Raw genomic sequence first — 21,726 nt, 5'->3', positions numbered from 1 at the left:
ACCCCAAGAGCCACCTGGACACTTCAGCTTCTGAGCTCTGGCTGCCCTCCCACTTTCTCTGTCTCTCCATGGACAAAAGCCAGAGCCTGGGTTTTAATCCCTTCAACGACCAAATCCAGTCTGACCATCTCTGGCAACAATTTTCTGGAATGAATGGTCAATACTACAGGGATCAGGATGGGTTGCCACTACTGTGGAGCTGCTTTCTTTCCCTTTTTAGCTAAATTTAATTTCAAGTGCATGCAAGTGTGAGAGAGGAGGGAGAGAGTGGGACAATTTCATGCCTTAGAGAGAAAACCACCATTTATTTTGTCACTTTTTTTTTACATAATCTTCTTCATACAACTGTTTCATTGTAACATTAATACATTTAAAAAAAAAAAACAACCCACCAAGATAGCTTGCAAAATTATATATATTTTAATATCCAAAAAGTACATTGCATATATATAGTAGCAAAAGCCCCATTTCCATGGGTAGTTCCTTCATACTTAAATTTTGCGATTATTGCAGAAATGTTGCTTAAAAACACCCCGAAAGCACTAGGACCTAACTGTATTAGTTTGATCTTCTCTTCCCACTTTGTTAAATAATGGCATCAGTGCTTGTGTTTAACGTTCTGAGCAGACTCCAATGCTCTGGTTTCAGACTCCCCTCCTGCAATGGGATGCACATGGACCAAATCCCGCCCCCACAGAGTCCCAGGGGTTGGTCTAGACTAGATAGTTGTGATCCTGTTAATTGGCTGCCACTTAATACAAGTCAGCTAATGGGTTGTACATGGAAATCTCACCCCCCAGACATCTGTTCCAAACCCCAAACGCTTGTGGTTTACCCTCTGTTTATGGCACCAAACCGCCACTTGTGCAGCATCACATTCACATCTGCAAAGCTGGGGATGTCTCAGAGTTCTGGAAGGGGTCAGATTTCCACAGAATCCCCCAGCAGAAGCCATCAAAAAGAGGAATATTTCATCTTTTTATCTATGAAGTGGTTAAGATCATCCCAAAGTTCAGGATTTGGGTGAAAAGCGATCACAGAATACTGCAATGGTTGCCTTGAGATGTTGGCCTGTTTTCAATCAGCTTCAATGCGAACATGGGAGTAAGTGGAGTTAATTTGCAGACAGCTACAACAGAGTAATACAGAAAATCCTCTCCTCTAGACAAACCCAGGGCAATCTGGAGGGTTTCTGGCCACTTTGGGGGTCAGTCATGGATCCAGTTGCAGGACTAAGCCTATCTCCAACAGATACATTACTTGTGTCTTATTTTTTATTTTTTTTTTTAGCAAAAAGTACAAAGCTACAGCCCAAATGTACAGATTGAAAAGATGTACAAATTACATTAAAAAAATAAACAAAAAACAACCGAGCTGATAGTAAAAAACAAACCTGCATTTGTGACCGAGGTCAACTCGTTTTATTTACTCTTTCTTTTAAAACTGTGAGATATAGGGAAAAATAACTCTGCATAATTTATACAGTAATTTGCCTTCTGGTTTGTTGACCCTTGGTTGACGGTCTGACAAACGCACAGCGTTCGCGAATCGGTGCTTCCAGAGCCCGCGGCTCGGGCGGAGCCAGGGACCTGCTGTCGTTTACTCACTTCCCTTCTGCTGCCCAGGAATGCCTGTGCTTGACTTTGCCTTAGCTTTGTTCTGGTTTCTGCTGCTTGCTGAGTCCACACACAGTCAAATGAAGTTGTACTCTAGGAAAGTTCCTTCAATGCCCTTTACTTCTTAAAATATACATGTACATATATATATATGAATATATATATATATTTAATTTCCAGTTGGGTGAAATTCCTCCTCTGCCTTAGAGCTAAGATTCCAGTTGTGGTGCCCTGCAGCCCAACGTCGTCCACTGAATGGTCAAATGGCCGGTGAGAAAAATCCCATTCTAGTCATCTTTTCCTACGACCCACTGCTGGATCTATGCCTTGTCAAAAGCCTTTGAAGCCTTAAAAATTGCTGCCATCCAAAAGCTAATAATCATTCCAGGGAATGGTGAACCATCTTCATTGTCACTTCCTACAGAGGACACAAGCCTTTAAACCCCAAGGAAAAGGCAGAGTACTGGCCCACAGGAGCTTCCATCTCTCAGTTCAAGACACAAGAGGCAAAGTTACAAAAGTAAAAGGTTTGGTCCAGGAATAACAAATATCCAGTTTCAATTCTTCCCCAGAAAGGCCACAATTATCCATTAAGGGTCCCCCCAAAAACCATACAAATCCCAGGAGTAAAGAAAAAGTCCAAACAGACTGCTCAAGGCCACAGGCAGATCAAAGCATTTAGTAATAGCTGCCCAAGTGCGGTGTGACGTGGGCGTTGGGGTGGCGGGGCACGTTGGGGTTGGGGTAAATGCTTCCTGCAGGGGAGGTCCAATAGGGGGAGGCAGCTCCAAAGAAACTGGATGATGTGACAGGCATGGAAGAGGGGTGTGGGGGCACAAAGTTCACCTTCTGCTGGTGGGCATGGTAGGACGGCATGTAGGACAGATCCGACGGGTACTTGTACATGGAGGACTCGGTGGGGTGGGGCTGCAGGGCCTGGGCGATGCCGTGAAAGTCAAATTTGTAGGCATACCTCTTGCCGTGCACTTTGGTCATAATGTTCTTGTCGTAGTAGTATCGCAGCGCCCGGCTCAGCTTGTCGTAATTCATGTTGGGCTTGCTCTTCCTCTCGCCCCAGCGCCGCGCCACCTCGTCGGGGTCCGTCATCTTGAACTCGCCGTTGGTGCCCTCCCAGGTGATGCAGCTGGCGTTGGAGCTGTCCGACAGCAGCTCCAGCAGGAACTGCCACAGCTGGATCTGCCCGCTCCCTGCAGACACAGCCAGGGGAAAGGAAATGACTCGGGCCTTCCTGCTCGGGGCACACACAAAGGCAGGAAACAGAAGGGCTATCTCGATCTCGACTGGGAACTGCTCCTTCGGGCCTTGGAAAGGCGGCCCTAGCATGGATAAACTGTTCCCAGCAAACAAGTTACTCAGCCCTTTGTTCTGGGCCTGGGCCTGAGGTCACACTACATTTCATAATGGTTGCCTTTGGCCTTAAAATCCTCGGGCTGTTCATAAACAGGGCTTTCTGTGAGGACACTGCTCTGCAGAGTTTTCACTGACTGGCTAGCACAGTGTCCTTCACCCCTCCACTGCTCTCTGTTTGCCATGGAGATTGTTTTGGATACCTCCAGCTCTCTTTCCAGTGGTTTATCTGAGTTACACGGGATGATTTGCTCCCCAGATGATTCCTGGTTTTACTCAGTGTAGTTGTACAAGTAGTTAAGGGTAAGTTAAGAGCCTTAGGAGGATGTTTCCTTACAGGCATCCCATGTGTACAAGTTTGGTTATTCGAGCAGGATTTGCTCCAGGCAAATTACTTACTCCCTAAAATCAGGGTTTATTTACTGCAGATGATGTGCTAGGGACAGTTGCACTGTCACTTTCAAATGTCACTTTTTTTCTGCCTTTCTTCTTGTAACCCACAGCAGACAGTGAAAAATTAATCTGTACTGCAAATCTGAGAGACCAGCACTTAGGCCCCCTATAAACTCTTCTCAGAAAATGCTGGGTTTGGGTCAGAACATCCAGGATGGGGATTTTGTCCCAACAGAGATGTTGTTGTGCCACTTTCCTCACTTTTCTGTAAGGGTTTTGGCAAAAGCCCTTGTGAGGTCACAGCTGCCCAGTTCAGTGGCTCTCACAGGTCCCCCCAAGGGTGCAGGGGCAGCAGCTGCTCCCCCAGTGCAGGCTGGAGCAGCAGCTCCAAAGGAAAATTTCTCTTTGATAAGGGGGTTCTGAAATGTAAAATGAACTCACCTGGATTGGCAAGACGGCTGCTGGTAGGCCCCAGGATTTGGTAGGGATCTAAAAAAATAAAATAAAAATTTAAAAAAATATCCAACAAGATTTAAAGGATGTTTCATCAAAGAGAAACTCCAGGTCATTATGTTTGTCCTAGAAACCAAATTTTCATTTTCTTTCTTTACTCCTTCTGTCCCTTCTCCCAGGGCCTGGAAGTGCTCCTTCCTTCTTTCTTAGCAAACAACCACCAGCTATTTCTGGCATCCAAAATGGCACAGCCACAGTTTCTGGCACTGCTCTCAGACCTGCCTGCTTTTGCAGTCTGGGATCTCCTGGACATTCCCTGCACTGTGTGGCAACCAGAACACATCAAACGTGGAAAAAACCTGTGGGATAGGAGAACAGCCACAAAGCAGAAGCAAATGCATTTTTCCTAACAGAAACGAGCTCAATAAAAAGGAGAGCAGATGAGATTTTCAGATTCACTGGTTAGCAGCTGAGCTTGCTGCCCTGGGAGGGCAGGAAATGTTCACCCAAGTCTCTCTTTGTGAGGGAAACACAGCATTAGAGAGATGAGAGTAACAGGAGTTTGTCGCTGGCTCCACCAAGGCTGAGTGGTTCTTGAAAACCCCACAAAGCATTTATTAGGAATGAATTCCTTCCCTTTCTGTGGGGCCTCCTCAGCCCTAATCTCTGCACTTGTGCTCTGCCTCTCTCTGGTTGGATTTGGATCTCTCTCTGGATTTGGATCTGCAGCCTTTGCTGGTGGATTGAACCAGTTCCAAGACAGCCAAGCCCGAGCAGAGGAAGGGGATGGGGAGCAGCTGTGCCAGGCAGGGAAGGTGAGGAGGCAGCAGGGGACACCCCCTGCTCTGCCCGGAGGGGCTGCTTTCCTCCCCTGCCCCCTCTGGGCTGGGACAAGCTGGGATGCCCCAAGGGGACCCTGCAGACCCCGGGATGGGATGGGCAGAGCAGGCACAGAGCCCTGGGGAGAGCTGCTGGCACAGCCCAGCCCCTGTCCTGAGCCCTCCCCTGGCCGTCCCTGCCTGGGGCTGCTCCCCCAGCCCAGGGTCACCGACCCCACCTCACCTGGCTGGGGCCGCTGCTGCTCCGTTGTCTTATTCACATTTTGTGTCCCTGCCACAGGAGGGCCTGGAAAGAGAGAAGGGGTTATAGGGACAGAGAACAGGTACAACGTACAAAACACATCCCACAGGAATCACAGCAACTGCAAGGGAAAGGTTTGCTCAGAATAAGAGCTGATATTTTGGGGGGTTGCACTATAAAATAAAGAGATGTCCCTAGAAATTTAAAATTTCCATGTAAAATGAAAATGCACCAATAAGGAAAGTATTATGTAGATATTTATAATTTCCGAATAGTCAGTGAGACAAGAAAAATATTATGTAGATACTTCATTAATTTTCTGTCTTTTTTTGCAACTGAACTTCCATTCTAGTTTGCATCCACCTTGTGAAAAAAAAATGATTAAATGTACAAATGCCTACCTTCTTCCACATTGGAGCTTTCCCCACATTTTTTGCAAATGCAAACTCTTTTTTTGACAAAAAAACCCAACAACCTGGGGTTTATCAAACATTTATTTGATAATAGCAAGGTGATTTGTATAAACGCCTTCAACAGGAAGATCTGCTCCTCTTCTTTGTATCATTTCTCACAACAGAAAACTGTGACTCGAAATATAATTCTCACATTTGGGATGAGCACAGCTAAGGAAGCTGCAGATCAAAGGGAGGGGACTCTGCCAGGTGCTGCCATGTGGATTTACAGCAGGAGAGCCCTGCTGAGGGTCAGACGTGCCCACCCTGCCCAGGGAGAAGCCCAGCAGTGGGACAGGGGACAGTGGCTCAGAGCCTGCAGGCTGGGCCAGCTGCAACATGGATTTTAGGGACAGAGAATTGGTCTGGGATGTCCAGAAATCAAAAATCAAAAATCAAAAAATCAAATCAAACCAAACCAAAATCACTACACCTCCCTGTTGGAATCCAAGGCACCCTAAACCCAGCAAGGTGTGGGCAGGGCTGGAGCAGAGGGCCTAATCTGCTGCTGGACTTTGCCTTTCTGCAAAGTTGGCAGAAGCTCTCAGGATGTCCAGATCTGCCCCTAAAACCATCACAGCAGGGGACAGGCCTGTGATTAACAGGGTGTCTGTGCAGAGGATTTGCTGCTGGCCCCTTAACCAAACCCTACAATTTTACTCTGTCCATAACATCATTCTACTTCTTATCTGTCCCCAGTTCTAGCTCTTATCTCTCCCCAAATCTTCTGCTCCTCTGACACAGGCCAGCTGTGCCCAAGTCTCATTTTAACTTTCCATTGCACAGTTTGTGATTCCCACTGGGACAACTTACTTTTGGAGAGGCCAGAATTCCCACTACTGCCCCATCCTGCTCCCCTGACTGCACCATAGAAGGGATCTAATGACAAAAGAGAAGGGGTTATAGGGACAGAGAACAGGTACAACGTACAAAACACATCCCACAGGAATCACAGCAACTGCAAGGGAAAGGTTTGCTCAGAATAAGAGCTGATATTTTGGGGGGTTGCACTATAAAATAAAGAGATGTCCCTAGAAATTTAAAATTTCCATGTAAAATGAAAATGCACCAATAAGGAAAGTATTATGTAGATATTTATAATTTGCTGAATAGTCAGTGAGACAAGGAAAATATTATGTAGATACTTAATTAATTTTCTGTCTTTTTTTGCAACTGAACTTCCATTCTAGTTTGCATCCACCTTGTGAAAAAAAAATGATTAAATGTACAAATGCCTACCTTCTTCCACATTGGAGCTTTCCCCACATTTTTTGCAAATGCAAACTCTTTTTTTGACAAAAAAACCCAACAACCTGGGGTTTATCAAACATTTATTTGATAATAGCAAGGTGATTTGTATAAATCCCTTCAACAGGAAGATCTGCTCCTCCTCTTTGTATCATTTCTCACAACAGAAAACTGTGACTCGAAATATAATTCTCACATTTGGGATGAGCACAGCTAAGGAAGCTGCAGATCAAAGGGAGGGGACTCTGCCAGGTGCTGCCACGTGGATTTACAGCAGGAGAGCCCTGCTGAGGGTCAGACGTGCCCACCCTGCCCAGGGAGAAGCCCAGCAGTGGGACAGGGGACAGTGGCTCAGAGCCAGCAGGCTGGGCCAGCTGCAACATGGATTTTAGGGACAGAGAATTGGTCTGGGATGTCCAGAAATCAAAAATCAAAAATCAAAAAATCAAATCAAACCAAACCAAAATCACTACACCTCCCTGTTGGAATCCAAGGCACCCTAAACCCAGCAAGGTGTGGGCAGGGCTGGAGCAGAGGGCCTAATCTGCTGCTGGACTTTGCCTTTCTGCAAAGTTGGCAGAAGCTCTCAGGATGTCCAGATCTGCCCCTAAAACCATCACAGCAGGGGACAGGCCTGTGATTAACAGGGTGTCTGTGCAGAGGATTTGCTGCTGGCCCCTTAACCAAACCCTACAATTTTACTCTGTCCATAACATCATTCTACTTCTTATCTGTCCCCAGCTCTAGCTCTTATCTCTCCCCAAATCTTCTGCTCCTCTGACACAGGCCAGCTGTGCCCAAGTCTCATTTTAACTTTCCATTGCACAGTTTGTGATTCCCACTGGGACAACTTACTTTTGGAGAGGCCAGAATTCCCACTACTGCCCCATCCTGCTCCCCTGACTGCACCATAGAAGGGATCTAATGACAAAAGACAACAGGCACACAGGGGTTGGTTCTATCCCTAGAAAAAAACTTGTAAGACTTTGGCTTTCAAGTTTTGCTTGTGGTCCCAGCTGGCTCAGCTTCTGTAGGACTGCGTTCTTTTCCTCTCCCACATCTCCAGTGCTCCCCCAGCCCCTCACAGAAGTGTACATAGGGCTGGAAATGCAGCAGTGGGGCTCTTTGGGCAGTTCTCAAGACTGACACATTCTGACCATAAAGTGCTGTCCTTGCACTCAGTGGAATTCAGTCAGACCCATCCCAGCCAAAAGGAGACCCCTTTCTCTCATCCCAAGAGCACAGGCAGAGGAGGAGGAGATGAACCCTGTTACTGTTTCACATAAATTAGATTCAGATTTTAAAGCTGGGGAGGCTGAGGATTTGAGGTGACAATAAGGAGGCTGTTTCAAGGAGATGCAAAAGGGGGAAAAGCATCCTCAGGGACATCCCAAGTGCCCCGCTGCCCAGCACCTCCTGCCTGTGGGGCTGTGCAGCTCCCTGAGCACCCATCCCAGGCACTGGCACATTCCTCCAGCACTGGGAAAGCCGCTGAGGCTTTGAAATTACAGCCTTGCAGTTATTGGCATGGAAAGGAAAACACAGAGGAACGGGAGAGGGGAGGGTGGGGGTGCCGGAGGAGGAGGGAGGAGAGAGGAATGGGGAAAACAGAGCTCGTGTAATCTGCCTGTTTTTATTTTTATTTTACTTGTTTGTTTTTTTCCCTTTTTGCAGAAACCACAAACCCCACTGCAAATAGATCAGACTGGAAAACAAACCACTGTGGTTTCAGCTGGGACAAAGAGTGGGATGGGACAGCTCGGGAAGAGGGAGGTGACAGCTCCATCTACACTGTTCCAGCAGGGAGACCTGTCCCAAAAGGGATCCCTTCCCCATTCAGGATCCCTGCCCCATTCATGATCCCTGTCCCCATTCCAGATCCCTGCCCCATTCAGGATTCCTGTCCCCATTCCATATCCCTGTCCCATTCCATATCCCTGTCCCCATTCCGTATTCCTGTCCCATTCAGGATTCCTGTCCCCATTCCGGATCCCTGCCCCATTCAGGATCCCTGTCCCCATTCCATATCCCTGTCCCATTCCAGATCCCTGTCCCCATTCAGGATCCCTGTCCCCATTCAGGCAGGGCTTGGAGCAATCTGGGACAGTGGAAGGTGTGGATCCCTGTCCCATTCAGGATCCCTGCCCCATTCAGGATCCCATTCCATATCCCTGTCCCCATTCCGTATTCCTGTCCCATTCAGGATTCCTGTCCCCATCATTCATGATCCCTGCCCCATTCAGGATCCCTGCCCCCATTCCATATCCCTGCCCCATTCCATATTCCTGCCTCATTCCATATCCCTGTCCCCATTCCATATCTCATCCTCATTCAGGATCCCTGTCCCCATTCAGGATCCCATCCCCATTCAGGATCCCTGCCCCATTCAGGATCCCATCCCCATTCAGGATCCCTGTCCCATTCCAGATCCCTGTCCCCATTCAGGATCCCTGCCCCATTCAGGATCCCTGTCCCCATTCAGGATCCCTGTCCCATTCCATATCCCTGCCCCATTCAGGATCCCTGTCCCATTCCATATCCCTGTCCCCATTCAGGATCCCATCCCCATTCCATATCCCTGCCCCATTCAGGATCCCTGCCCCATTCAGGATCCCATTCCCTGTCCCCGCGGCCCCACAGCAGCAGCGGGGCTGTCCCTGCCTTGTGCTGCTGGCACCTTTCCCCAGCCCAGCCCGGCGCTGTCCCTGCCCAAAGCAGGGGCTGTCTGCAGGGCCGTTTTCCTGCCGCAGTCCCGATGGATCCCGGGGCACGGAGCTCCCGCAGTGACCCAAAGCAGCAGAGCAGGGAGGGGTCTGAGGCAGGCCCTCTGTCCCTGTCCCCGCTGCAGCCAGGCTCTGACTCCCCTGCTCCCCTGGGACATCCCTCTGGTATTCCAGCCACAGCTCTCAGAGCCGTGCTTGGGGGAACGCTTTGGAAAACCCAGCTTCTGCACTGAGGAAAGCAAAACCCACAGCGATGTCCACCAGCGGGGATGTTAATGTACATTTTGGTTTGTTCAATCCATAAACAGTTCTGTAATGTAACATTAATGGAAATGCCATATGATGATTCTGTTAAAGGAAGGCAGCAATTCTTTTTCCAACATAAAAATCCTTTTCAAATTAGGGAAAAATTTCCTTCCCAAAAAGTAGTGGAACTCACTGAAAATTTTTAGTTTTCTCTGATTTTTTGTGGGGCCAGATCATTGGAATCAAGGGCATCAACTGCTACAAAGGGGTTGCTTGATCCAGAGTCATCAGCACGTTTTGGGTAAATAAATAGGGCATGATTTGGAGAGATGATCTTCCTCCTCCTCCTCTTCCTCCTCCTCAGGTTTAATCCAGGCCAACTGAGTCCCTTTGCCTCAGTTTTTCCTCTATAAATATGGATTATGGAGTAAAGTGTGGAATGTATAGGGGCAGCCTTGTGTTGTAGGGTGAGATTTGGCCCTGAGTGTGACTTGGCTGTAATAAGAAGGGCTAAATATGATAATCAGCCCTGCTATTGAAACACCGTGTGCACTCAGCTACTGCAAGTTTCCAATTCTCTCTCCCCCTCAAAAAAAAAAAAAAAATCCGAATGCAAGAAGCTATTTTTATTTCACAAAAATCTCTGCAACGTGAAAGAACCACACCAGCCTTCCTGGCCTCCAGGCCCAGGCTCAAAAGCTGAATGTGTTTAAAGCAAAATGGAAAAGGCAGAGCCAGGGAACCCCTCCAGACTTTTGCAGGTTCCTGCAAAAACAGGATCATTCCCAGGACCTGACGCCCAGTGGCTCGAAGAGATCCTACAGAACTGCAGCCAGACAGTGACAGGAATAGCCTTATCTGTCATTTAAACCACTCCGATTTTACACCAAAACTTGCCATGGGATGGAAATTCAATTAAAAGACTTGGACTGGGGTTCTCTCCTGGTGTAAATCAGCAAATGGCTACAGTGAAGTGGGGCAAATTTATCCCAGAAAGGATCAGGTCCCTGAGTCTGGTTTAGACTTAAAAGGCCCCGTGGAACAAGAGCCCTATGACAAATGTGTGTTCAATACAAAATGGAATTAAAGAGCAGAAAATAAATCATAGATGCTTTCAAGAACTGTCATTCTGCAGCTGTCTGGTTTATGTCCAGAAATTCCCCAGCATGAATGCTCAGTCTATTAGGAGGAAGGTAAAGGATATTAATAATGCTTTGCACTTTCACAGCAGCTTTCAAGCGAGGATCTCACAGCTTTGCAAACATTCGCACTCACAGCGCGCCTGGGAAGAAGGTTAAATATAATTTTATTTATTCGCAGGCATAAATGCACTTTCTGCAGGCTTCAGCTGCCTTTTCCAGATGCACTGCCTTCCCAGGAGCTGGGCTGTGGGGGGCAGGCTGCAGCCCTGCTCTCTGTGCCCTTTTAGCCCTGGTCCCCACTCTCTCACCCCAAATCTGCCTTGGCTTCTCCTCTGGTACTCTGTGCTCAGCTCTCCAGACAGCCCCTGTCTCCCCTGGAGCTGTGTCCCCTCCCAGCACCTCTGGGGCATATTTAGTCTGAACAGACTGATAGATATAGCTGGGGGCAGATGGACAGACACACAGACTCCCTTCCCAGGAAACCAGCCTGAAAACCCCCAGGTGGATTCCCACACCACCATCCCAAATCCTTGTCAGTCCTGTCAGCCTGAGTGCAGCCCAGTGAGCAAGGGAGGCTGTGTTTGAGATATGATGTATTAGGGAGCAAACCCTCTCTGATAAACTTCAAAAAAAAAACCCCAAAAAACCCAACCCTGGTGTTTTATAAATCTGAGAGTTTGAGACAGAGGGGAGGCAAGGGGGGGTTCAGTGAACAATGGGCTCACAGTGCCCGCGCTTCCTGAGCTGCTGGGAAGTGCTGACAGCCCCTTCATCCTGCTCCCTCTGAGGAGCTTTCCCAGTCAGGCACCACTTTGTGCTACCAGCCTGATGAGGCTTTCCAGGAGAACAACGAGCTTGGGGCCTGGAACAGCCACATTTCTTAGGCCTTTATTTTTCCAGGATGGATACAGTGGGGCTGGGTCATTTATGGACTAAATGCTTTATGGACACTATAGGGGAATCTTATTTGGAATGCTACCCATGCTGGCACTACAGGCAAGACTGGGAAGGGGTGGAGAGCCCAGGAATATCTGGAGCTGGCACCTCCAAGGAAATTCAGCAGCTGCAGGGTGGGAAGGGGCTTGTCCTAAGCCATGGAGACAGAGCCAGGAAGGGAGACAGGGAGAAGGCAGACCCAGGGGTCCTGGGGGATCTGGGCGGGTGATGTGGCCAAGTGGTCACTTGGGGTCTATTTGTGGCAACCACTTTATAGGGAGAGAGGGAAAGGAGGGTCAGGCGCCTGGAGAATCTTGTGGATCTCATAGCCCACTTCAGATTTGCAGCCTTCTCCTGATTTGCTTCACTGAAATCCCTAAGGCCAAGTCCTGCTTGCAAGTACCCGTGCTCCCAGCCCAGGTGAGACAGGTGACCCCAGAACAGTTCCTCCTGCATGCCAGGTTTGGGCCATGGACTCTCCATGCACAGCACAGGCTGGGTTTTGCAAGGAGTCCTCCTGCTTCAAGAGGAAGAAAGGTCCCTGACCTGGTGGCTGGAATTTAAATTAGCTTTCCTAGATGGGAAAGCAGCCCCAGGTGTCCTGGGGGTGCAGACCTGTCATTAATCCTAGTGGTCCCTTGGGGTCTATTTTGTGGCAGCCACTTTATGCGGAGAGAGGGAGAGGAGGGCGCAGAGCCCCTGGGCCTCTCCTGCCCAGGTGAGGCTGGGGTTGGTGGCACCCCCCTGGTGCCTTGGAAAGGTCCCAGCATGGGAACAAACCCAGCCCCGTCCTGCTGCCAGCCCAGCCTGTCAGCCAGGCCTGCCCCTGTGCGTGTGCCCAGCCCTCAGGCTGCCCCTTCCCCTCCTGGGCATCCCAGCGAGGAGCTGGGGCTCAAAGCCAGCGGAGAGCAGAAACCCAGGCTGCAGTTCCTGCAGGGACCAGGGGGCCAAAACCACCCCCAGCTGCTCCTCGAAACACCCAGGGCACTGCTTTACATGGTGGCAGCAAACATTTAACTGTGGAGCCCAAAAGGTCCCTTCCTGGCTCCAGGGACATGTTCTGAGTGCTCGACAGACCCACAGGACGTTTCTGAGTGCTCCACAGACTGACAGGACATTTCTGACTGCCCCACAAGACCCACAGGACGTTTCTGACTGCCCCACACCCAGTGCAAACCTCGCAGGTCAGCAGAGGAGCTCCAGCTCCCCTCAGCACAAAGCTGTGAAGGCTCTGGGCTCTCACGTGTCTGGGTGTGGGCAGGGATGGTGGCACAGGGACTGGAGCAGGGTCTGAGGACTCCTGTGGCCTTTTCCAAAGGCTGTCCCATCACATTTACCCAGGTGCAGGGACATGTGTGACACACTGAGCCTCAAAACCTCACAGCATCACTTGTCCTGTAAGGAACTGCTTTTCAGCTTACTATCTCTGCTAATTAAAACAGTTAATTAACACATGTGCCGCATGTCTTTGTCATTTCTGGCCAGTGTTACTGTGACTGTTCCCATGGTTACACGAGCCTTCCCAGCCCTTCAGCACCAAACTCTTTCTTTTCCCCTTCAAGACACAATGTGCTGTTCCTTGAGCTGAGGAACCACCACTCCCAGGGTCAGAGGAGGAAATCAGTAATTCTAAGTCTCTTCACTAAGAGGAAGAAACTCACTGAGTGCAGAATGATTTCAAAATTACTCCTATTTTACATTATCAGGCAATTTGATTATTCCACAACTGAAAAATATTATCAAGCCATATTTGGTGCACTGTTGGATTCAGAGGCCTTTCCAGCCTGAATGATTATGTGATTCTCTGATCTCTACATTGCTGTTACCCTGTTTCACAGATCCCATATCCAGGAACAACGCTGGGTTTTGACCTAAAGTCAACTCAAACCAAGTGAGAAGGGACTGATTGCTGGATGTAGGTGAGAAATCTGCTGCAGAGATGGATGTGAAGGGCAGATTTAGCCTGGGGAGTGTCTGAAAGTGGCTGAGAGCCTGGTTATGAATTGCTGCCTTTACAGAAATACAGATCAGAGGGATTAAACCTTTCTGATTGAACTGCTCTGAATCAGTGATGGATTAAAGCCCTGTGGCTGAAGGCCACTCATTTCCAGAGCCAGACAGGATGGATGGTACAGGAATAGGACTGGGATTCAGTATTGCTGTCCCTGGCAGCGTCCCAGGCCAGGCTGGACAGGGCTTGGAGCAATCTGGGACAGTGGAAGGTGTGGGACAGTGGAAGAGGTGGGACAGTGGAAGGGGTTGCTCTGGATGGGCTTAAGTCCTCCCAAGCCAACCCATGCTGGGACTGTGATTTCCAGAGGGGATTTCCTGAGGCAGGGCGTGCTCAGGACAGGTGGCTCTGTTTGAGCCCTGTGCCCTGTCCCTGAGCAGGGGTGCAGGGAAGGAGCCCCCACAGGGCAGAGGGCCCAGCCCTGCTCCCCCCTCAGCCCAGAGCCTCTCCCTGCTGCCCCAGCCAGAGGCAACAGCCCCAGTGGTGTCTGGGGCTGGGAAACATCCCTGAGCCAGCAGTGCTGGCACTTCCTGAGCCACGTCTGCCTCAGCCCTGCTGGCCTCACAAAGACACATTATGGAGAAAAGGAGGAAGTAATGAGAAGACTTTTTTCCCTTATTGTTGCTTTTTTAATATCAGCAGCAGAAATCCCAATGCACAGTGCACAGAGGCTGAAGAATGTGTCCTGAGAACCCTTCCCAGAGCCAGCCTGGAAAAGCAGATGCTCTCCAGCCAGCAGGGATGATCCTGAGCCACGCAGGGCTGCAGGCACAGCCAAGGCACAGCTGCACAACCTCTGCACACCTAGAGAACCACCCAAACACAGCCGGGGCAGGCAGGAATGTGCCCACGGCGCTGTGTGGATGTCACCCCCAGCACAGGGTGTGAAACCAAACCATTGACAGGCTGGAGGTTGCTCTTGTTGAAAAACACACAAATGCAGAAGTAAAAACCTCATATCCATGGAGAAAAAGGCCACGCACACATGAGAGAAAAGGGAAGACACACATGCACAGCCATGGCAGTTTTACAGCTTTTAAGTCATCATCAGGAAACAAATTAACTCTTGTTTTAGGAAATAGCCCAAGCACTTCCAAGGCTTTGGGAGGGAGAGCCTGGCACCCCAGCAAACCTGTGACCCCCCCAGCACAAAAACACTCCTTGCACTGCACTCCAGGCAAAATAATAATGGCTCTTTTGCTGGGGGAAAGGAAGGATAATGGTTACTTAGAAAGTGCTCCAGACAAGCTGTCAGGTTGAATTCAGAGAACTGGAGTCTACTCTGGGACAGCGCTGGCTCGGGGTGATCCCTTGTGAGTTGGGTTTCCTGCCTGCTACAGCTTAAAGACAACGATTCTTTGTTTCCAGTTTTTCTGGTGAAAAAACACACGCCTGCCTCCGAAGAGGGTCAGGGAGAAAGCAGACAAAACACTAACTCTGGAATTTCAAAGGAAAACAATTAAAAAAAAAGAAAGTATAAAAAGCAAAATCCAAGCGCGCTGGCTACTGTCTCCCCTGAACTCATAAATCCCTGCTTGGCCACACAGCCAAAATGAAAGGAGACCTAAAAAAGCCTCCCCTTTTTCTGCTGCCGAGCTAAAAATGGGATATTTCATCACCAGGCACACAAATATCATAGAGAAATGTTTTAGCAAGTACAGACAATTAGGAGGGCACAAAGCTGCAGCTGCTTTTCCTCTGCCACAACTGAAGCTGGGGAGTTCAAAACCTTTGCAGTGAAAAGGGGCTGCACTGACACACTCAGAGGAGAGTTTATTGAACATGGTCAATATTTTTCACCACAACCCTTTAGATCTGAAAAATGGCCTTTTCAGAAGAAGGGTTTTACGCAGGAATTTGAGAGTATTTCCTGTGGGAACTGTGTTATGCAACCATAATCCCTGCAGTCTCTGCCCCTGTCTCCCCAGTCCCCCAAAATCTGAACCTGTTACCCCAAATTGTCATCAATTTACAAGTGGGAGAGAAGAGTTTTGAGGAGTTCCTGCCAGTTTGAAGGGAACAGAGGCTGCAGCCCTGATGGGGAGAAAAGCAGCTGCACAGACTCATATTTTGTGAGATACTAGGGAACTGGAGTGAGAGGGGTTTTAATTGATGCTCCAACACCAGAAAACTCTTTCTTAGGGCCTCACAACGAACATAGGTACAAAGCCCCAGGAAATCACACTGGATTTCAGAGTTCACTGATTTATTTATCCTCTTAAATTTGCCAATAGCCCCACCAAACACACACCTTGTACCAAAACATCCTCATTGTTCACACAACAACTTCTATAATGTGATCATAAATATGGGATAGCCACAGAATAAACCCTTAAAATTCCTCCCTCCATCCCTGTTCATGCATTCACATAGAGATTTCTTCCCTCTTTGAAAGGTACCACATCCCTTTTTCCTGTGCTCTGCTTGAGTTTTGGTTGGATTTCTGAGACTTTGGGCTGGTTTGTTACTGTTCTCAGCCAAATCTGGAAGGCTCAAGAAGGATCAAATCCTTCTCTGCAACTCCCTGCCAGGAGCCAGGTGGGGGTTGGGGTTTCTCCCAGGAACAACTACAGGACAAGAGGAAACACCCTCAGGCTGTACCAGGGGAGGCTCAGTTGGAATTTCTTCATGGAAAGTGTTGTTAAACACAGGAAGGGGCTGCCCAGGGAGGTTTGGAGTCCCCATCCCTGGAGGTGTCCAAGGAACTCCTGGAGGTGGCACTCAGTGCTCTGGGCTGGGGACAAGGTGGGGATTGTTCACAAGTTGGGTTTAGTGGTCTGGGAGGGCTTTTCCAATTTAAATGATTTGGGGATTCTGGGATTCTGTTACCTTGGGCTGAGCACAGCGTGTGCAGAGGACAGACCTGTGCTGAATGCAGCTTTTGAACCAAGATCCTGAACGACCTGGAGACAAACAGCCCCAGGAACCCCTCTGGTTAATTGTCACCTGTGATGCTGAGCCTCCCCTCACACCCTCTGCCACCTCCCTGCACAAACATCACTTCCCTGGGATCAGCAGTTCTGGAGCTAGGGGGGTTCAACCTGAAGAAAAGGAGACTCAGGGGTGCCCTCATCACTCTGCACAGCTCCTGAAAGGTGCCTGTGCTCAGCTGGGGCTGGGCTCTGTCTGCAGGCACTGACAGAGCCAGAGCACACAGCCTCCAGCTGCACCAAGGGAAATACAGGTTGGATATCAGGAAAAAGCTCTTTACAGAAAGAGTGATAAAGTTCTGGAATGGCTGCCCGGGGAGGTGGTGCAGTCACCATCCCTGGGTGTGTTTAACAAAGCCTGGATGTGGCACTGGGTGCCAGGGTTTGGGTGAGGTGTTGGGGCTGGGTTGGACTCGATGATCTTGAAGGTGTCTCCCAACCTGGTGAGTCTGTGAATTCTGTGAATTGGAAAGCACCACACATCCCAGCCCAGGCATTCCCACAGGCTGCATGGACACAGGGAATGTCACACATCCACACACCAGGGCTCTGCCTCGCTGCGAGCCCCCAGCCCTGCCCTGGCCTCAGCTCCTGCACAGCATTCTGCTCCAGTATTAAACACAGGAATTACACAGACCCCAACACACTAAAAACTTTAAAACTGTGCTGGAGTGAGGCCAGAGAGCTCAGAGCCCTTTGGGGACGTGGCCCTTTGGCCTCCCAATGTTGTTGTATGTGAATATTCTTTCCATTTCCCTATGGAAACTTGCTCAAATGACACCATTCTGCAGGAGAACACTTTATGCTCTCCCTGGACTGGGGCAGATCGTGGGCTCAGATTCCTGTGCCTGTCTCTAGTACCCACAGCAGATCACTCATTTCTCCAAACAGTCCCAGAAAATGACCCAGACCATCTCTGCAGTGGGAGGGGGACACAGCTCTTTCCACTCAGCCATGAGAGCAGCCTCATTTCATTTCCCAGAAAATTGCTCTCCAGCCAAAAACCACTGGTGATTTTCATTAGAGCCATTTACTCCTCTGAGGCAGCTGAAGACAATTTGTCCCAGTGACGCTCAGTCCCATCCTTTGGAGTGTTTATGAGGCTGGGAAGGGGAGAAGCTGAGGCAGCAGGAGGCCTTGGAACAGGACAAGGTCCTACCTGTCTGCTGTGAGAACACTCAGCTGCCCTGGGCCCCACTGTGGGACTCAGGATCTGCTGTAAAGATTCCCAAAATTCCTGCTGCACAGATCTGCACTTGAGCTGCAGCTCCTGTTTGCAGAGCTGGCACTGCAGGGAGCGAGAGGACAGAAAACAGAAGGGAAAAAGGGAGTCAGGTCTGCAGCTGCAGCCAGGGCACCAAAGCCAGCCCAGGGACAGCACTGGGACAGGGCCAGGCTCCCTGTGCTCCTGGGGACATCGTCCTGGGGGAGGGAGCAGAGCCTGTGCTGCATCTGGAACATCTGCAGCTGTCTGTGCTGCAGCTGCACTTTTTTTTTCTTTTTCTTTTTTTTTTTTTTTTTTTTTTCTGACGTGTGGGGTCTTTTTTCCAGCCATGGAGGGAATGTTTTGTGTAAAGCACAGTGTAAATGCATGCAAAGGGCTCCTGTGTCTCCCTAAAATCTGCACAAACAGGTTATTTGCGCTAGTTACATAGAAAAACTACAGGAGGAGTGAAGAAAATGGTATTTTTTTTCCTATCTTTGGCATGGTTGGTACTATTTCATCACCTGCTTTTGAATCCTCAAGGGAAGGTGGTTAGAAAAACTCGTCTGTTTTTATTCACAGACGTAGAGAGGAGAAATATTTACAGGATTGGTAGATTCCAGATGTATTGGCATGAAGAAAACTGTTTAATCTTTTGAGAAGTTAAAAAATCTTTTTAAAAAATCATAATTTTTAACCTGAAATTCCTTTTTCAAAAGAACATAATCCTTTGGAGTGAGAATATCATCTTGAAGTGAGCCCATTAAAAAGGAAACAAGGAAAATCCTGTTTCCTAAAAAAAAACCCCAGACTGAGGAATTCCAAGTCCAGTTTTATGAGCATCATGAGTTTCTGCTGTGCTATTGGATGAGCCACTTCACTCTGCTCCCCCAGTCCCTTATCTGCCAGCCTGTTGTGCTCTCCTGTCCCTTTCCCTTATCTCAGTAACCTCAGGCAGCTGCAGTGGGTTGGAGTGGGGCAGTTTGTGCTACACCAACACCCAGTGTGGAAGGAATGGTGGAATTTATGCCCTATAGGGAGAAATGGGGGAGGAATAGATGGGATTTCAACATTTCTATGTAGTTCTTAATTTTTATTTGCCTCTCTCCTGGGCGTGCTTGGTCCTTTATTGCCACATGATGAAAGTTCCATGTGAAGCTGAGGGCTCCACGCTGACAGCAGTGAACCCAGAGCTCTGTCAGCTGCACTACAGAGACACCCTCGAGGCCACTAAAAATGCAGGGGGAGGGACACTTTCCCCTCAAATTTCTTTCAGCCTGAATGACTCAAGGCCCAAGTCACAAAGTGTTTAAAAATTCAGAGGAGTGCAGTTCTACACAGATTTTTTTTTTCTTGAAGAAAATAATATTTTAAAAATCAGACTTTTCTTGGCTTTAGTTTTAGCAACTGCCTCGCCTGAGACAGAAGGAGCAGAGGTTTGGTGTGAGGGGAAACTGTGAAGGAGTACATGTCCCTACTCTATTCCCTTTATTCCCACTATATTCCTACTACACAGTGCAAGCCCAGCTGGGATGAACTTTAAATAGTCATTGTTAATGTCAAAGCAGCAGTCAGAGCACAGCCCGAGTGGCTCTGTCCCTGTATGGCCCCTCTTTCATCAACTGTGCTGCCTCAGAGGGAGAACAGTGCCAGGGAGCTCCAGTGGGCATTTACCTGCTGGACAAGAGGAGCTGCTGCAGGAGCAGCCCTGATCTCGTGTCCAGCTCCGAGGCAGATGTTGGGGATGAAATGCAAGGAGAAAGGAGGGCTCTGGGGGCAGCACAGGAAGGAGGCAGCCAGACCCTCCCTGCAGGAGCTGTTAAAGGTGGGCTCTGTTTGCTGCAGCCCCTCAGTGCAATGGGAGGTTTTGTCTCTCCATCTGCTTCAATAAAAAACCTTCTGCCTTTCCCCAGTGCTCTTTTAATCCAAACTCGAGGCTTGTCCATGCAGCCACGTTCTCCTGAAGAGCAGAGAAGCATTTGTGACAGTCAGGGAGCTGACACAGGGACAGGCTGGCTTCAGGGGTGGGCAGGAGTTTCACCCTCCACAGAAATGTCTCCAAGGAGGAGCTGAACAGAGCCCAGGGAACAAACCCAATGTTCCTGCAGCAGCACAAAGGGAAAGGAAAACCCATTACAGGCTCCTGTCCCTACACAGGAGTTACGGAGCACAGAATGGATTTTTGCTCTTTATCACCCTACTTCGGGGTGATAAATTCACCCAAATATTCATTATATAAATTCAACTTCTCTATGTAGGTTAGGGATGTGCTTCATCCTGTCCCTGCCCATGGCCATGGACTGGAACCAGGTGATCCTTAAGGTCCCTTCCAACATCAACCATTCTGAGATTCTGTGATCACACCAATGCTCACAACTTTATCCTGACCGAGAGTCCAGTTTGTCAATAAAAATAAGAACAAGGAGCAGGGCTGGAGGTGCAGAGAAAATCCTGAAACACCTGACTGAAGGACCCACAAACAACTCCAAAGCCTGAAGGAGTCTCAAGAGGGTTATTAACTTTTAAACTCCGAGGTTTCTAAGCTATAGCTACATGGTCAGAATTTCTACTAGATAAAAACCAGATGGGTTATTTGAAACAAAAAAGAAAATCAAAGTATTCCAAAATGAAAGTGTCAAAAACATACAATTCATCTTCCTTGCTGGTTGAAATAAGCTACACATCCATGGATGGGTTTGGAATACCTGAGTGGCCTTTACAATAGTGAAATTCATCGTGAGAAGATTTGATCCTTTAAACTGTGAACTCAGAGAGGAACAGAGTCTCAGACCTTGCTGTCTGTGTGAGATTCCAAACTGTTCACATCAGGAACAGAAAATGTGCCAGCAGTTCACCAGCTCAGCAAAACACCAGCGTGACAGTGACACGTTTGATGCCATGGTGCTGGCTGGACAAGCAGAGATGGCATTTCCAGCCTGGGTGGGGCTGCACAGTGAGAACGATTCCTTTTTAACTGTGCTGTGAATGCAGAGTGGAGCAGAACATTTTCTGCCAAGGATATTATTAACAAGGTCTAGTTTTAACCCAGTCAAACCCAGGACATTTGTATGTAAGACACTGACCTTCTTTGGTGGCAAGACGTGAGGAATCTGTGTGGGATGGAGTGTTGTAGACCAGCAGTGAGCTACCTGCAAGGCAAAGAAAAGGAGTTAGAGCAGTCTGGGCACACTCTGCCACGGGGAGTCATCAGGGCAGATAGGAAATGTTGTTAATGGCATGAAAAAAAGAAGTTGCTGTTAATTAGGGAGACATTTTCTGTGAAATTAATCTAAAAGCTTGGTAGCTGCAGGGCACATGTGCTGCTGTTTCCTCACTTGCATAATAAAGATATTTGTCTCCTTCACTGAGTGCCTTGATGCCCCCCATTGAAAACTGATCTTAAGGTGTGAGGTTGTACAGGTACAGGATCTATCCCAGCCCAGCCTCCAGAAATGCCTGTGGCACAGTTTGTGTGACAGGATAAGGAAGAAGCTTTTCTCTCACTGGCTGTGATAGAGAAATTTCCTGTTTGAGGAACAGGCAGGAGAAAAGACACAAATTGCACTGTCAGGACCTTTTTGGCCATTTTTAGAGTGTCACATGCCTGGTTTGGGGCCAGCAGCTGCACAGCTCTCACTGGGATTCCAGCATCTCCCTGCTCTGGGGAATTTGGGAACAGCTCCCTTGCTTCAGAGAAGCCTTTCCATCCAGCCCCACGTGACACACAAGTGCAGCACAAAAAGAACCTGTTGGAAGGGTCTCTGTTCTGCACAGTCTGTGAGGAAATGTTCCTTTCTAAACATTTCCCTCTGGTTCTCCTGTAAACTCTCCTGGAAATGGAGGAGGAGATCCTGGGAGTCCAGGGAAGCCAGCATGAAATGCCCATTTCATGGCTGTCTGGTTACGTGTGCCCACATCACCCCT

At 48.8% G+C, this 21,726-nt stretch overlaps 1 protein-coding gene across 3 annotated transcripts in view; it reads right to left on the bottom strand.

The window, feature by feature from the left end:
* Positions 1 to 285: 285 nt before the first annotated feature.
* FLI1 (Fli-1 proto-oncogene, ETS transcription factor) overlaps positions 286 to 21,726 on the bottom strand; it is an 89,953-nt gene continuing 68,512 nt past the window's right edge. For all 3 annotated transcript variants that reach the window (XM_039721866.1, XM_039721868.1, XM_039721867.1), the window contains 4 exons: positions 20,886 to 20,951; positions 4,893 to 4,955; positions 3,819 to 3,866; positions 286 to 2,824 (listed from right to left, as the gene is read on the bottom strand). In XM_039721866.1, the coding sequence (XP_039577800.1) occupies positions 2,295 to 2,824; positions 3,819 to 3,866; positions 4,893 to 4,955; positions 20,886 to 20,951 (707 nt within the window). In that variant the 3' untranslated portion in view covers positions 286 to 2,294. The remainder of the gene's footprint in view (positions 2,825 to 3,818; positions 3,867 to 4,892; positions 4,956 to 20,885; positions 20,952 to 21,726) is intronic.

This window comes from Passer montanus, unplaced genomic scaffold (assembly GCF_014805655.1).
Source record: "Passer montanus isolate IOZ18808 unplaced genomic scaffold, ASM1480565v1 scaffold47, whole genome shotgun sequence".
Taxonomy (NCBI): Eukaryota; Metazoa; Chordata; class Aves; order Passeriformes; family Passeridae; genus Passer; species Passer montanus.
The sequence above is the reverse complement of the archived record's forward strand: the minus strand, read 5'-3'. Positions and strand labels throughout refer to the sequence as shown.